At 36.7% G+C, this 16,219-nt stretch overlaps 1 protein-coding gene across 10 annotated transcripts in view; it reads left to right on the top strand.

The window, feature by feature from the left end:
* The window catches only part of Tnik (TRAF2 and NCK interacting kinase), a 375,608-nt gene extending 372,542 nt beyond the window's left edge, over window positions 1-3,066 (top strand). For all 10 annotated transcript variants that reach the window (XM_013145513.3, XM_063227156.1, XM_013145516.3 and 7 more), the window contains one exon: window positions 389-3,066. In XM_013145513.3, coding sequence (XP_013000967.1) covers window positions 389-472 — 84 coding nt within the window. In that variant the 3' untranslated portion in view covers window positions 473-3,066. The remainder of the gene's footprint in view (window positions 1-388) is intronic.
* The last annotated feature ends 13,153 nt before the right edge of the window (window positions 3,067-16,219 follow it).

The following is a 16,219-nucleotide window of genomic DNA, read 5'->3' as shown; positions in this document are numbered from 1 at the left end:
AGGAAGAGAAGTGGAGCCTCTGTGCCTTTCTAGAAACCATCAAAGGACCTGTTGTGCCATAGGCCAAAAGTCTAGCATGTTGTCCTAGCGTGCAACTCCCTTTTAAAATGTGAGCACCCAGAGGGATGTTATAATCTACAGAGAACCCCTTCAATGTCCCTCGAGGCCAGTACTGGACTGAGTAATAGTATCAACAGTAATAATATAGGCAGGCATGTTTACAATGGATGCACTGTCTCCAAAGGCACGTTATAAGCACTAGCCACTGGGATTCCTAAGAGCTGACACATGGCAAAGATAAGACATGTGAAAGGAAATGGATGGACGGTTGAAGAAAAGAGGGAAAAAAACCATGCAGTCAAACTAACTTGTTTTTAATTTCAAACAGGTATTTTTTGCATCCGTGCGATCTGGAGGAAGTAGCCAAGTGTTTTTCATGACCCTCAACAGAAATTCCATGATGAACTGGTAACAGAAGAGCACTTGGCACTTATCTTCATGGCGTTATTTCTAATGTAAAAGAACATAACTCATGTGGACTTATGCCAGTCTAGAGGCAGAACCAGAAGGCTTGATTGAACATACTCTTTGCCCTTTTCCTCTTCCTCCACCCCTCCTAAAACAGTCCATCTTTCAGTGTTGCAGCCTGTTGAGAAGGAGAGAGAAAGGCGGCAGGAATGTCCAGAAGATCCCCCAAGGATGCTGCATTATTTGTGGACAGAGATGGACCATGTGCCCTTTGGAGTTAGGGATAGAAACAAATATTGTGTGCTCTTATGATTAAGCTGTGTTATGGTGGCTTTTGAATTTTTTTTACCTTTTCCTTTACCCCCTTATTTTATAAGAATGGGAGAGATGCATATTGAGAAAATGAGTCTGTTTTTAATTCTGTCTGCCTGCTAGTTTTAAGTATAAAGTATGTTGTAAAATTTCCCATCTACAGTGGTAAGAGACAGCACAATAAATGTACCTTATCTCCTCACGCTGAAGACCGTAACTGCATAGCGGGGATAATTTAAGAACTCTCTTGCCTTCACCAACCTAAATAGTTGCTTTTCGATAGCAACTGGCTAATGAATTTTTAAAAGAGAAGAAAAGTACTAGTTTTCCCCTCTTTTGGGAAATAGATTTTAAATGGCTAAACTACTAGCCTTAGTCTAATAAAATCAAGTACCACTTTTTTGAGTCTGACAGGCCATATTTTTATGTGGTCCTTTAAAGAATGGAGTACACTGAATGGGATAGAAATGCCATTGAGTTGAGTGGGCCTAGCGACCGAGGAGGGACTCAGTGACTGAGGAAGGACTGGTAATACAACTTTCCCTCAGCTGTGACGCAACAAATCAGGGCAAAAGATTAGATGACAGACGGGTCAGGATGAACTTCTAGGGGGAAAAAAAAAAAATATATATATATATATATATACATATATATATATATATATATGTATATATATATATGATCTTTTAAAAATACAAAGTCACTTGGTTTGGGCTTCATTAAGACTGAGACACTGCTGAGTTCCTTCTGGGAATTGGGAAGTGAATGACATCCAGGCTCTGGACACTCCCGACTCTCTCGTAAGGGTGCCACTTTCTCAAAATGAAAACTGTGACTGAAAAAAGAAACTTAATAATAAATGTTTTTGAGCTGCCTGTGTTTTCCCTGAGTTGGTGAGAGACAGGACTAGACTTCTGAGCCTGCCTCAGACACAGTAGGCTCAGATTTTAGAGAACTTGAAAGCAAGGCTTTTGGCCAATATTTTGAGACCCTAATCACTATACCTTCCTCCAAAATACCCAACATATGGTAAACAACATTTGTGCAGATATGTATGTATTTAGTTCAGGTTGACTTGTGCCCTTATAAACTCTTACTCGAATGATTTGAACTTTTATGTGACTGTCTGCGATTTTTTTCCCAAAGCTACGAGCATGGCCGCCTGTGGTATCAAGGTGTTGCAAAATGATATCTATGTTGCGCTTCCTGTTTTAACCTACCTCGTTTGTTAATTTTTGTTTCACTGTTCATCACAGTTATCTCCAGGAGACATATAGAGAGCTCAACTGGCAATCTCAGGTGTATGTAATATTTTAAAACAAAACAGTAGTTGGCCAAATTGTTCTTCTAAAAAATGTGGGAGCGGGAATCCAACAACAAAAATGAATGTGGCTTATTTTGGAGAAAGCAATTACCATAAATGGAACACCCCCCTCCCACCCCCCACAAAAAATTATCCTACCAATGTTGCCTAAATACTAGAGCAGCTGATATACTATTAATGAGAACGAAACACACATTAGGAAAATGGTGCCATTTCAATCTGGTAGTTTGGGCAAGGAGGGGAGGGAAAAGGAAATATTCTGGATTCTGGACTAGATATTTATACCCCACCCACCCCCAAAGGTAGTTGCCATGTGCATTTATTTTAAAAGGTAACACAGGAATGCAATTGAGGATTATTTTTGGGCAATCACCAAGATGTCTTCATCATGGTCCCCCTTTAGCTCTCAAAAGCAATGAAACCATCCCGTTCTCATTTTTACTGCTGTGACTATGCTGCTGAACAATACTATATTCACAAATTCCATCAACAAATTCAGCAATAAACTGTTTGGATTGAATTTAGCAACTACTGTAATTGGATGTCGATGTTAACGAAAATATATTGATTTGGGTCTCATCCCCGAACGTGATTGCCACCAGCTCTTTATATTGCTGCTGTGGTATTTTAAACCAGAAGCTTTTTTAAATTATGTTGCAAACTGATCTTTGTTTTTATGTTTTGTTTTGTTCTGTTTTATTTCTAAGTGATAAGTTCAAAACACACAGCTTTAAATGATTTTTTATTGTGGGAATTTTGGGTACAGTTAAGAAATAAAAGGGAATCATTGTGTTCAAACATAAGGTAGTTTGTGAATGTATTTTTTAAAATCTAGATTCATTGAAACAAGAAATCATAAGACAATATTAATGCAGTCTTGTTTACAGTATGTACAGTGACATAACATAGAACATGAGCTTCTCTGGTGCCAACAACAATAAAACACAGACGTTAACCATCGAGCCATGCCTTTTATATTTTTGTACAAATCTTTTACACTTAGCTTAAGGCAAAGCCAAATTTAAGAGTCCCCCACAAATCTGCTCCTTAAGATATATTAGTAGAATCCCTTGAAGCTTTTATCTTCAAAAAGAGATATTCTCCATCAGGACAGGCCCCAGCCCTAACATAATAAGGCCTACATCATGCAGAATAAATCAGAATTGTATTCTTGTGGCTCACACAGTTTCCAACTTTTTAGTTTGACATAATTTTTCTTTCAGAAGGGTGTTTGCTTCTGCATCTCAATAATATCTTCATAAAAATATCTAGTTTTAATCTTCCTGTAGGAGGTTTTGTACCTAGAAACTGGAGAAACTTAACCTTACCCCCAAAGTAAGTTCTACTGGATTGGTCAGTTGTCCTTGTAGTAAATTGATAACTGTCCACCAAAATTCATCGAGCCTGTCCACACTACAATCTTTGTCCAAAGTCTGGCAGGTGACCAACCTTCCTGGGTGCTGCAGGGATACTGTAGCCCGGATTCCTGAATCCTGTGGTTGGTAGAAGTGAATGAGCTATAAGGTCCCTTCAAATAATGAGAATCTCCCCCCATGCCAATTTCATTCAGACCATTGTCATTGCACACAATATCAACAGTTTCATATAAGCTCTAGTCAATCTGTTTAGACACATCTCAATGTTTTTCTTGGAAACTTTTTTTGGTGGGGAAGGAAGAATGAGACAAATTCTTACCGTGTAGTTCAAGTTGACCTGGCACTCACTATGTAGCCCAGGCTGGCCAGATTCACACTAATCTTCCCCTGCCTCAGTCTCTCCAGTGTTGGGATTACAGATGTGCACCATCATACCCAGCTTAGAAACTTTTAAATAATGCTTCAGGAAGACCTAAACCTATTTATTCATTCACCAAGATTAATTAAGGTTTGGGTGATGTTTCACAAGACTACTTGAACAATTTTTCTAACATGTTACATTGCTTTCTAAAAATGCACTCTGAATACATCTTACATCAAAAACATATTTTTAAAGCATCTTAATTCCTGTTGGCATGACCTACTAACAGTTTTCTGTCTTCTTTTGTGACTCATTGGTAATTGATGTCTCTAGTCCTTGTGCAGTAGGTTAGAAAGAAATGTGCTGTTCAGGCTGGAGCCATTTGTTTTTGTACATTGCCAGAAAGGGCTGAAGTCTGATGTTACATTCCACGCAGTTAAAAAAAGAAAGAAAGAAAAAAAGGCTTTCCCTATTATGTGTATCAGGTCCTGTCATCATATTCTTGAAACATGGAAGAGTTCTTTGTGTTAGCATGTGCGATCTTCGAAAGTCTGCTTGAACAGGTGTCACTTGCATCTGTGCTGATTGCTTTGAGATGTTAGATGTGCTGCTATGTTTTTAAGAAGAAAGATGCGGTTATGGGTCAAACTTAAGGGTTAATTTTAATGTTCTGCAGGAACATATGAGAAAAAGCTATAATCTGCAAGTGGCAACTCTGAGTCTGCCCTCACCCATGCAGACCTTCTCAGCATACTATATTCTGACCATTTCAACAGTTTCCATAAACCGTTAGTTACCTTTTAGCTCACTCTTAAAAAGTTTGAATTGACTAAATCAAACAAAAAATAATAAACCAACCCATCAACCAAAAACTGATACCAAGTCTACATAGTTATAACACAAAAATCCAAATCCCAGATTTATCTTATCTGCCAATATTTCTCCTGTCACTGTAGTTTAGCCTTGATTAGCGATATCAGCAACCCTAACATGAGCTGCCTCCCATGAGACCCAAATAAAATGGGTATAAACTGACCGCTTTGCAGGAACCCCAGCAAAGAAGAAAACCTCTTAAGAATTTACAGGTTCAAACCTGACAACGTAAATATTTCCACTAAATATTTTCTTAAGTTGTTTTGATTTCCATACTGTATCATTATTCTAGAAATTTTTCCATAGATAATTAAATTATACAAATATTTGCATAATGTTCATAATGCATAATGTTCAGTATGAGATCACAACCCTGTACTTCAAACTATTCTTCCAGACATGCCATCCTACAAAGGGTCAGAATGCACCATAATAAAAATTTCCAAAAAAATTTTTTAAACAAAAATACCTCAGGAACTTTTGAGCTATTTTAAATCCAGATCAAAATCTTGGTATCTGTGTCCATGATATTCAAGCAGTTAGAGAAAAACTAGAAAACATAGTTAAAATAAAAATTTCCTAAAGCTTCCAGATTTTTGGCTTTGCATAGTTATCTGCAAACTAATTCACTCCCTGCATGAAACGGTTTGGTTTTAATGGTGTATGTTTTATCAATTCCAAAGTTTACTACACAATTGAGCCCCTGTAAATGCTGATGGGAAGGTGAGTTTTCATTTCCAGCCACGGATCATGATTTGTACATGGTAAATATCCATGCCCATCATCCTTTTTCTTATCTCTTCCCCTGGGTAAGTGTAAAGGAATAGTAATACATATTATGGCTCATATAAGACACCTCAGAAATTATCCTGAATCAGAATTTCAAATACGAGATAGCAGCAGAGAAAAAAGAACAATAACCTCTGTGAATTTTAAAATTGGATGCCATAAAACTATTTCTGTGCATTTTAGCTATCTTTTTACAGCATTAACATAACTGTATAAGGATGCCAAGTTTATAATATTAAAAGAAAACTATCATTTGGTTGCATCCATAATTTTTTTAATCTATAATTTTCTAAGTGTTTTATATTGTCAAAAATTTACAGGAATTGGATATAGTTATACCTGGTTGTATTCCCATCTGGAACTTTTACGTTGAAGTATTCTTTTTCCTTCTTTCAAAAATTGTTTAGGAAGTACTTCTCTTACACTTGTTCCACACTATATTCATGCCCCAAAGTATTATTATTTTACTCTATTCTGTCAACTATGAATAATGAAATACAAATAGTAGGACACCTTGCCACTTCCAGACCGCGATCCTCCCCACCTCCACTACCCACCACTGTGAAGCTCTTGACATCTGCCTATAAAGTCCCTGCCCTGCCCTCAGTCACTCCCCATCATTGCTCAAGTATTTTAGCTCTTGGCTCACTTTCTCCAACATCACTCTTTGTTAATTCTTGATGACTTCAATATTCAATAAGACAATTTGCAAAGATCCTGACTTCTCAGTTTCCTATTTTATCTAGCAAAGTTTAGCATTACCAATTACTACATCAGCTCCATAAGCGGTAGTTGGGCTGTTCAGCTCAGTTGCTCTACGTATATCCATTGAACCTCTCAAACAAAGGCCACCATCTCAGTGATGTTTCTCTCTCTTTTTTTGTAAAACCTATGTTTTCCTTTTCTCCTGGAGGATTTCAGTGATTCATGCTGCACAATATCCTGCCATAAAAACCCTGCTTGGTCCCACTCCCCCCGTACCATCTTACTTGTCTGTTTCCCCCCAAGAAGAGTTTGTATATTTATTGTCTAAACTTTATTCCTTCCTAGTCTTTTGAACCAACTCCAGTCTGCCTTTTATCCCACATAGTAGCCTTGCTAAGGATGCTAGTGATCACAGGACTAAATGCATTGATGAGGTCTTTAACACAGTGCTGCTTGACTCCTCTCTGCTCTTTGACACCGTAACTACTTTCTTCTTCAAGTACCTTCTTAGCTTTTGGACAGCCTTCTTATGCTCTGTTTCTTCCCCAGCTACTACTCCTTAGTCTCTTGCAGAGTTCTGGGTGTGGCCCAGCAACAGGCAAACCCTGTTTAAAAGGTATGTTCCAGTCTTGGGGCATTAAAAAACCACATACATGCTGAAAAACCCATATTTTTATCTCCATCCCCAACCTCTTCCCTGAATGCCAGATTATATGTCTAACTTTCTACTTGACATCTTCATTTTGATGCATAATTGAAATCAAACTTGACATACCCAAAAGTAAACTACTTTGCTCCCACCCACCAGTATATTCCCACTAAAGTCCTCCGTATGTCAGCAGCTTCATTTCTCCACACCAGAAAATCTTGTTAGCCTTAATTTCCTTTTTGTACATACAACACCCAGTTCATTTTTTAAAATCCATTGTCCTTAGCTCCAGAGTGTCTATGATTCAAATTGAGTCCAAGACTGACATGATACTTTTAAAATAGCCCAAGGTGTGTCATCTTTTAGCTAAGTCCCGCAGTATCTTACTTCTTGCTCACAATTTCAGTGTCTTTACATGGCTGATCAAGCCATGAAGTAATATGTCCTACCTTTTGCCCAACCACAACTACCATCTCTTTGATTTTGTCTACTCTTTCTCCTATTCACTTTGCTCCTGCCACATGGACCTTCCTACTTTACCCAGAATATCCTCAAAGCATGCTCCTTCAAGGGGTCTTTGCCTTTGCTGCTCCTCAGTCTGGAAAAATGTCTCCCCCTACATGCATGGCTTGCTAGTTCCCTTCCTTTTGGTCCACATACAACTGTTATTTGCTGTTAGAGATCCATAGAAAATAGTGTTCAGTCCCCAGTCATTTCTTTTTTTTTTTTTTTTTCCTCTATTGCCTTTCATAGCCCTTAAAAGCATCTACTTTGCTCATTTACCTGTCTCATAGTGCTATGAAGAATATATGGGAAATAGTGGCCACTCGGTGAGTACTTACTAGGATAAATGACTGGAAATAAACCTTAGAGTCTGGGGATTCAAGAAGATACAGAACTATGTGGCTAATTTTAATATCAAAACCAAAACTGTCTTCAGTGTCTGTATCATAAAAATAAAAGTTTTCTTTTACATAAAACTTAGAAAATCCTATAGATTTTCACTCCCGGAAGGCTATCATGGATGCAAGAAACTTGGCTCTGACCCTGGCTGCATTTTCTTGCTCCGTGAATTATCATCACAGATCAAGTTTCAGAATTGGAAGAGAGGCTGTAATAAAGAACCCTGAGAAAAATGGCATTTCAAAACTTAGATTTATATAGATAATAACCCATTTAAAGTTATTGTCATTGCAATAGGTGCAGAATTTATATGAGGAGTCTGAATTTTATTTTCTCATCTAAAAATTTAAAAACCACAACACTTTTTTCTAAAAACAAGGAGTAGACAACAATAAAAGTATTCTGCCAAATGTAGCTTCATAAAATCCAAATGATATTTGGGCCTTATTTTCCAATTAATAGTTCCGAAGCCTCCCTGAATATTTGTATATAGTCAGCTTCACTGAATGTCATTGCATGAAGTTTCATTGTAGGAAATTGACCCCTGCCTTCTAATGAATTTGTTTTATTCAGTCTTGTAAAGCACACATCTTGTAGTTTCAGTTTGTTCAACCATGTATTTTCCTGCTCACTTTAATAAAAGAAATATTTTAAAAATAAAGAAGACAGTGAAATGATGTAATATGAAGCAGCATAACAATGAAAATTTTTAATTTCTGTTTTGTTTTCTGTGTCTTTTCACAAATCTGTTGAGGTGAAAATAAGGTATAATTCATTCTAATAGCCAATGTCAAGGTCTTAATCCTTTTGAGGACCAAAACTATTTGAGAAGTTTCATGGCTCTTATTTTCAGATTCCTCAAGTTCTTTACAAAGGATAAAGGAACTAATTCCAGATGGAGAATGTGAAACAGATGCTTAGAAACATTCAGGGTATCACAGTCATGGTGAACAATCTAAAAGTCACATGTTCTAGTTGTTAAGATATAATAAATATTTTCAAAATGAATTGTCAGTATTTTATACAAAAAAATTCTAAGTGTTGATTTTCTTTTACATTGTATCTCATCAACTTGAATACTGTTCTTATAGTTTCATAAGCAACTGAATCCATGTTTTATGATAATAGGAATTTAACCTAATGCTAACTTCATCCAAAAAATAGTTGTATTTGTTTCCAAGTGTCAAACCTAACTTACCAAGTAAAGTCCTAAGAACAAAAATCAGCAGCATTATAGTATAACCAAAATTTCCAGCCCTGTGCCTAAAGCCCCATCGTTCCAGGTTATCTTTTATTTTTAGTTCATTTAATAAAAGAGGGATTTAGAAGTAGGAAGCATTGCTGCAGCAGAAAGACATAAATAGCTATTTACAACTAGAAGCCTCTCAGTTTATATGGGTCAAAATTATCACCAGTCATGGCAAAACGGCCACAAAAGACACTGTAGAGAGATGTTCATGAAGCTCACAAAGACATTTGATGATGGTGCTTTTTCTTTAGTGTTAATTGTATTTTAGAATTGTATTTGAGAATTAATGCTGATAAAAAGTAGCTGTCCATTCCATTAAATGTCTGACAAAATGACAAAAGTAAAAGTTTGAAGCGTTTTGTCAGTCTTCTCAAGAATTTGGGGATAGGACAGGAGAGGCTTCAGTTTTATTTCTGAAATTTTCCTAGCAGTGAAATCCGTGCACACACACAGAAGTGATATTAGCTGTTATAGAGCATTTGTAAAGATCTAGACAAGTATAGAAATACACTGCCCATCTCATGAGTTTTTGGAACAAATATAAAGGGAAAATAACTCTAATAATATCTTCTTGCACGGGAACAAAGAAGACATCCCACCTGTTGTTCACGATGTAGAGGTGATGTTGGGGGTTTCATCAAGGTAAGGGATAGACAACCTCATCCATCACAGAACGGATATGTTGTGATAGGATATCATAAGAGCCAGAAGTCATCCGCAAACTGCACCCCAGGCAGTTTATCAGCCAAAAAAAAAAAAGATTGAGCCCCAGTGTTTTAAAATATGATGTATTCTCATCCTATATACACCTCAGTAATCAAAAAAACAACAAAAAGTTCAGTAACACTTAAGTGAAGCTGCATTTTATATACACATGCTCAGCGTGTATGAGGTTCTGGATTCAGTCTCACCATCACCAAAAAAACAAAAATAAAGTACCTAAGGCACCACTAAAGTAAATCCAGTTCGTCCAACCCAGAAAAAGGAGAACAAAGAGGCATTTATCAGCTGCCTACTCTATAGCAGGCCCTACACCCAATGTTGAGGCAGGAACAAATAATGGCATCATGATCCCTGCCCTTGAGCTATAGTCTCCTTAAGCTGCAACATTCCTTTAAGAAAGGAATGTGACAAAACAAACATGAGGAAACCAAAAGCCAGGGAATGCTGTGGGACCACAGAGAAGAGGCCTTTTCCTGAAAGGGGTATTGAGGTATTCCAAGAGGAGGTGGACTTTATAGCCTTTGGGAAAGCTAAAAAAAAAAAAGGCGACTTAAGCCCGCAGGAGCAGTCAACAAATAGACAAAGGAATGGTATAGTACATGCAGGGCCAGAAATGATGAGTGCTTTGGCAAGACTAGAAAAAACGCTGGTAAGCAGGAAACTAAATCACGTGACTACCTGAATATATTGCATGAACACCCTGACCCCTAACCCAGCCTTATCCCTGTCCTTCTGACATGCCACCAGGGCTTCAAAATCCTGATTCAGCCAGTTGCCTGGTCCCTACTAGGCAATGTTCGGTGAATGGATAACAATGGATAACAATATCACTTAGGTTGGGCATGATACCCAGGTGTTGGTGGAAGCTCCCCTACTCCCTCACGCCCAGCCCTTGAGTGTACTATTTAGTGCATTCTCTTAATCATTTTTTTCTAGAACTAACTCCCCAAATCTCCTCAATGAACCTAACTTTTGAAGCATGAAGTTGTCTTATGGCCCAACTAGCCCAAAGTTTCCCAATCTTAAGACTCACTGGAACATTTATTACTAAAGCAAACTTGTAGACTCCTCACAACGCGTGAGAGGAAAACTGTCATGGTGAGGCCCACAGTGCTGAAAAATTCCATTACCCTTCTGAAGAAGCACTATACTTACGGAGTTTTTCCCTCTTTACCTCTGTGTTATTCCAGATTTTACAGAAATCAAAAGTTTTTCAAGCAACTGCCCCTTTCACAGGTTGTGTAGGCCTCTTTGCTACCATCTTGTCCTAAAAAGGATTTTGGAAAAGAGACCTGGAGCTGCTGCCACCAGCCTCCTGAGCCAGTTAGCCACTGGCTTCGTGTCTTCTAGGTGGGTTTTGTCACTGGAGTGCACACACTTACTGGCAGCCTGAGGCTTTGCTGAACACAGGGCATGGGCTTCCTACTCGGGAATTCTACCCTGTGACATGTTATCTCAGCCCAGAAGGCCTGGCTAAGGACACGATACCTGCTTTTTTCAAGCAGTTCATTTTACTCTGATCTTCTAGAAATTAAATGAATACATAGTATCTTTTATATTTTAAAAATACCCTTAAAAACTGTTCAAAGAGGAAAAGTAACTAGGATAGGGGAAAGGAGGAAAGCAGAAAGGGAAAAGGGAAAAGACATGCATTTGTATATACATACATAAGATGGCTAAGACGACTATATTACTAATTGTATTAGTTCTTGGAAAAGAACGGTTAATATTCATATGATTAGATTTTACATGGCAGTATCTGGTAATCTAAGCGACCCTCTAGAAGGTAACAATATGCAGTATTACAACTATTGTTAAATTCCTATCATCCTGTTTTGGAAACCTATACGGTTATTGTTTTGAGTTTGTTTTTGTTTGTTTGTCTCTTTTGCTTTTTGTTTCTTTTTTGTGTCTTTTTTTTCCCTTAAATAAATGTTTTTAAAAAAATTTAAAAACAAAAATAAAAATAGCGTCTAAGAAGCACTTTTCAAGCTAGTATATGCCTGTAATCCCAGCGTCCTGAGGAGCTGAGACAGAAGCAACACAGCAATATTAGCAAGACCCTGTCTCAAAGTTTTAAAAAAAAATGGGCTGGGATGTACACCTAGGATTCAATTCTCAGTACTAAAAAAATGCACATTTCATTGCTGTTATTTCTTACTTATTTTCATACACTTTATTATTGTTAGTTGTTTATATTGCTTTTAACGATTTCTTTTTTCATGATCATCCCCTTTCTATCTCTGGTTTTCAAACTTACATTTAATCCTTTTTATTTGTTTCTTAACTGTAGATTGAAATTAAAAATATTTACTTAATATTTACCTTTTTAGGGGCTGGGGATTTAGCTCAGCGGCATAAGCACCTGCCTTGCAAGCAGGCAGTCGTGAGTTCGATCCCTGGTACCGGAAAAACGGAAAGAAAAAAAAAATTTACGTTTTTACATACAAATTGTCACTTTTTATCCTGTTTTTTGCAAGATGTTTTGATTTCTACTTCCTTGAGACTTTAAATTCTTTGCTTTTTTTCATTCTTTTAATATGTTACACTTAAATTTCTGCATCTACATTTGTTTATAGCCCTTTTCTGCTATTTATCTCCATTTTATTTAGATGTTTTTATATTTTTTATAGTCTTACTCTTACTTTCTTAGTGTCATAGTTTGTGTATTGATTTCTTATGTGTTCTAGTTATTTCTTAATCATGTGTCCAAATTATTTTTCCACCATATCTTAAATTTCCTTCCTAAGTTGAATTTAGAGATCACTATTATCCCCTCATTTTGCAAATGAGTGCCTGAGACTTAGTGAGTTAGAAAGAGCTTGCTCAAGATCTTAGTGTGAGTCGTCAAGAAATCTAGGTAAGAAGCCTGCTATTTTGATCACCAATCTATCATTCTTTTTACCAAATCACACTCTACCAAATCAAGCAAAAGAGACAAACAAAATGGGTAATGAGCACCTCTTTTCTTTGAAATAAGGAAACATCAGTAGCATCAAGAGTACTCATTCTTAGGCTAAATCAAAGGTAAAAATGTCAAAGACAGTATCTTGGCAGCAGGTTGTACCTTGGTCTTTAATTAACAGGGCCAATGAAAAGAAAGTGAAAAAAGTAAGTTGAGAGATGGAACTTTGTTCCTAAAATAAATGGAAGAACAGAATCTGAAGTCAAAATAGAAATACATTAGTGGGCAAATCAACCACTCCATGTCTATTTTATTGTTTCAAGCAATCCTGCCTGTTTCACAAGTATGAGCTTCCAGTTCAATATTTGTAAATTTTGTTCTCTGCTATTCTTATAATACGCCATAAAATCAAACAGAAAGTTTAGAAGAATAATTAAAATATTACCACTATTAAAGTGTAATGCATATCTGCATAATATCTAAAAAAGAAAATAAGTGTGTATACCACTTTCTACAACCAAAATATTCACTCTTCCCCCCTTTTTAAAACAATTACATTTTACTGACTTTGTATTGTTTGAAGCACATTTCCATTTGGTACTTTTTGGTTAATATTACTTCTATATTTTATGCATGCTTCATTCCTTACATTTTAATGGTTTCAAAAAACCAATATAACCCTACCTCAGTGAAAGATATATAAAAATGTTCATCCTTGGACTCAAATTTAGCCTTCCCAATCGACTAAAGGTATCTGTGGAAAATCCATAATTTCTTCCTCCTACATTCCTACTAACATTCTGGCTACATGTTTATCAATGTTCACAATGACAGTAAAAGCATTGCTTTGTCCATCTGCTATTAAGATTTTATTTTTTCACTCAATAAACTTTTCAAATAGCAATCTCTTCAGGGTCCCAGCATCTCGAGCAGTTAGGTCCTTGGCAGAGCTGTTGCAGTAACAAACTAGTAGATAAAAATGCTAAGTGAATTTTCACTAAGCAAGAAATCTGTAAGTAACATGAATGAATCAAACTGAGGGCTCTGTGATAAGAAACAATAGGCCAGGGACCAAATCCATTTGCCCAAGACAAGAGGTGATTTCAAGTTGTAAAGGAGAGTGAAATCTTATTTGGGCTTATTTTACCAATCTTACAAGTGACTCCTAATGTATCTGAAAAGATGCCACAAGCCTCCACCCAGTAATGTGCACACATTAAGCATTTTCTGAGAGGAATGGGCTTATTGAAGCTAGTTGTATCTCTTAGAGATCTGTGAAAGAAAGGAGTACCTGGGTCAGCAACCTGTCCTCTGCTGAGTTGCACCAGCTGCTTGTTAAGTACATTCCTGGAACTCTGGTGAACAGCTGGCACAAGAATCACTTCTCCTGACATTGCTCCTTTCACTGGTGACCTTATTGGTCAACAACACAGAGCAACAGTGATTTCACGAGCTTCGCTCCCACTTTTTATGTCAACCACATAAACCTCCCTTGACACCCCACATACGGGCAGTAAATGGTTTTCGAGACAATAACAGCACAAAAAATAGCACAAAGTGTCAGAAAATGATTAACATGCAAACATTAAAGAAGCAGATTAATGAAAAAAAGCTACCCTGAGGAATACTGTGACATGGAGGCATATATGACTGAAAAAATGATTAGAAACAGAGAATATTAATAGATTTAATATAAACTGGGATGATTTGAGAATTGCAAACAAAAGTGTTCTGCATGCAGAAGTACCATTCAATTTAGAATAAATTGCCTGGTGATTAATTAATTTAGGACAGTGCTCACTGAAAAATTGCCACAGATTCACATCTGTCAAAGGAATTTGCTACAGATTGTCAAACCTCCACAACATAAATAGCAGAAATCTAGGGGACTACTTGCTCAGTAAGTGACCCTTTGTTCTGTTAATTAAAATTGCCCTCATCACCAAATATCACGAGCTCCAGGCTAAGAGAAGGAACAGAGTTATCTAGTTAGTCAACCAGAAGGTCACAGGACCCCATGTTAACTTTGCGAGAAAATTTAAACGGAGAGTAATCAATCACAGAAACAGAGCAGAAAAATAAGACCAGCTGACACCAGCAAGCAATTACTATGTACCGAACTTTGTTCTAAGCACTGAGTCTACACTATTTTGTTTAACCTTAAAACAACCCCCCAAAGCAGATACTATTTTCATCTCATATGTGAAGAGATTTAAATGTATCTAATTTGCTTTACAGACAACGTCCAATTCCACCCTCTTAATGTTCATTTCCTCTCCCTTCCTACCCAGTGCTCTAACCACTAACACGCATGCTCCTGTCAGACTGTCTTCTCTCGCTCAGATCTTTTACACCAGAGCTCACGCTTCAGCTCTAGGATCATTTATCCCTGAGACCTACTTTAAAAATAAGCACTTAATTATTATTGGCCCAGCTTTGTGTAGCTTAAAGATACGATATTTAATTAAGGCTTGAAATTGAAACAGATTCGTGGCCACTAATTTAATTCTAATTTATTTGCTTAAACCAGGGTCTTCTAAAACTGAATCATCTTAAAAGTTCAACCTCAACATAGTCAATAAAGTCCTTTTATTTTTCCGCAGCAAGGCATTTCATAAGAATTGTTACCTTTGTGTGGACCAGGGAGTTAGCTCAAGTCATGAGTTCAATCCCTAGTACAAAAAAAAAAAATTCTTACTGTGTGGAAGATTTGATTGAATCTGATTGAAAATGTAAATTTCTATTAGGATTGTGAGTGGGTCTTGAAGAAATAAAAAGTATAAAGGTCACAAAATTTGGTGAAAACCATGATAATGATTTTTTAATTTAAATAGCTATCTCCTTCTACTTATAAAAGTCAAAACTCCAGTTATTATCTAATAGTTCAGGGAATATAACATATCAATATAGAGAGAACCAAACATTCACTGTGGTGTGGATTAAATGAATAATAATCTTTTAAAGTGATTTCCAGACAGTAAAAACATAGTACAATACAACATAAAGACCCAAAGCAAAAATGTACATTCATATGTATTTTGATACTACCTAATTTCATGACCTTAGTAAATCACTAAACTGTTTTAGTTACCAACTTCTTCACCTGCAAAATGAGAAAAATAATACCTACTTCAGAATATACTGTGAGAATACCATGAGATGCCTTTCATTATAAATGTGAAAGTTTCGTGGATATTTGCTTTTTAAGCATTACTATTAACACAAGTATAACACACCCAAACACACACGCACATGCGTGCACATACACACACACACACACACACACACACAGTGCTCTAGTGATTGTAGCAACACTGAAACTGAAAGCTTTGGAATTCCAGTATGTGGGTGCACTCAGATGAGCATGAGTTTCCTATTTTTAGAATTATGTCACTTCTCCATTGTCCTTCCTATAAATTTCTTACTTGAAACAAGTCTATTAAACCTGTATCACCAAAATTAGCAGTTTATTAAGAATATCTACCTGGGATGAGGTGCCTAGAACTCACAGCACTAATTCACATCCCCCAAAATTCATCACCTTGACATCAGATGTCAGCTCCTCCCCTTAATCTTTTGGTA

The sequence above is a fragment of the Cavia porcellus genome, unplaced genomic scaffold (genome assembly GCF_034190915.1).
Source record: "Cavia porcellus strain 051 isolate PalLab524CR breed Dunkin Hartley unplaced genomic scaffold, mCavPor4.1 scaffold_17, whole genome shotgun sequence".
Lineage (NCBI taxonomy): Eukaryota > Metazoa > Chordata > Mammalia > Rodentia > Caviidae > Cavia > Cavia porcellus.
The sequence above is the reverse complement of the archived record's forward strand: the minus strand, read 5'-3'. Positions and strand labels throughout refer to the sequence as shown.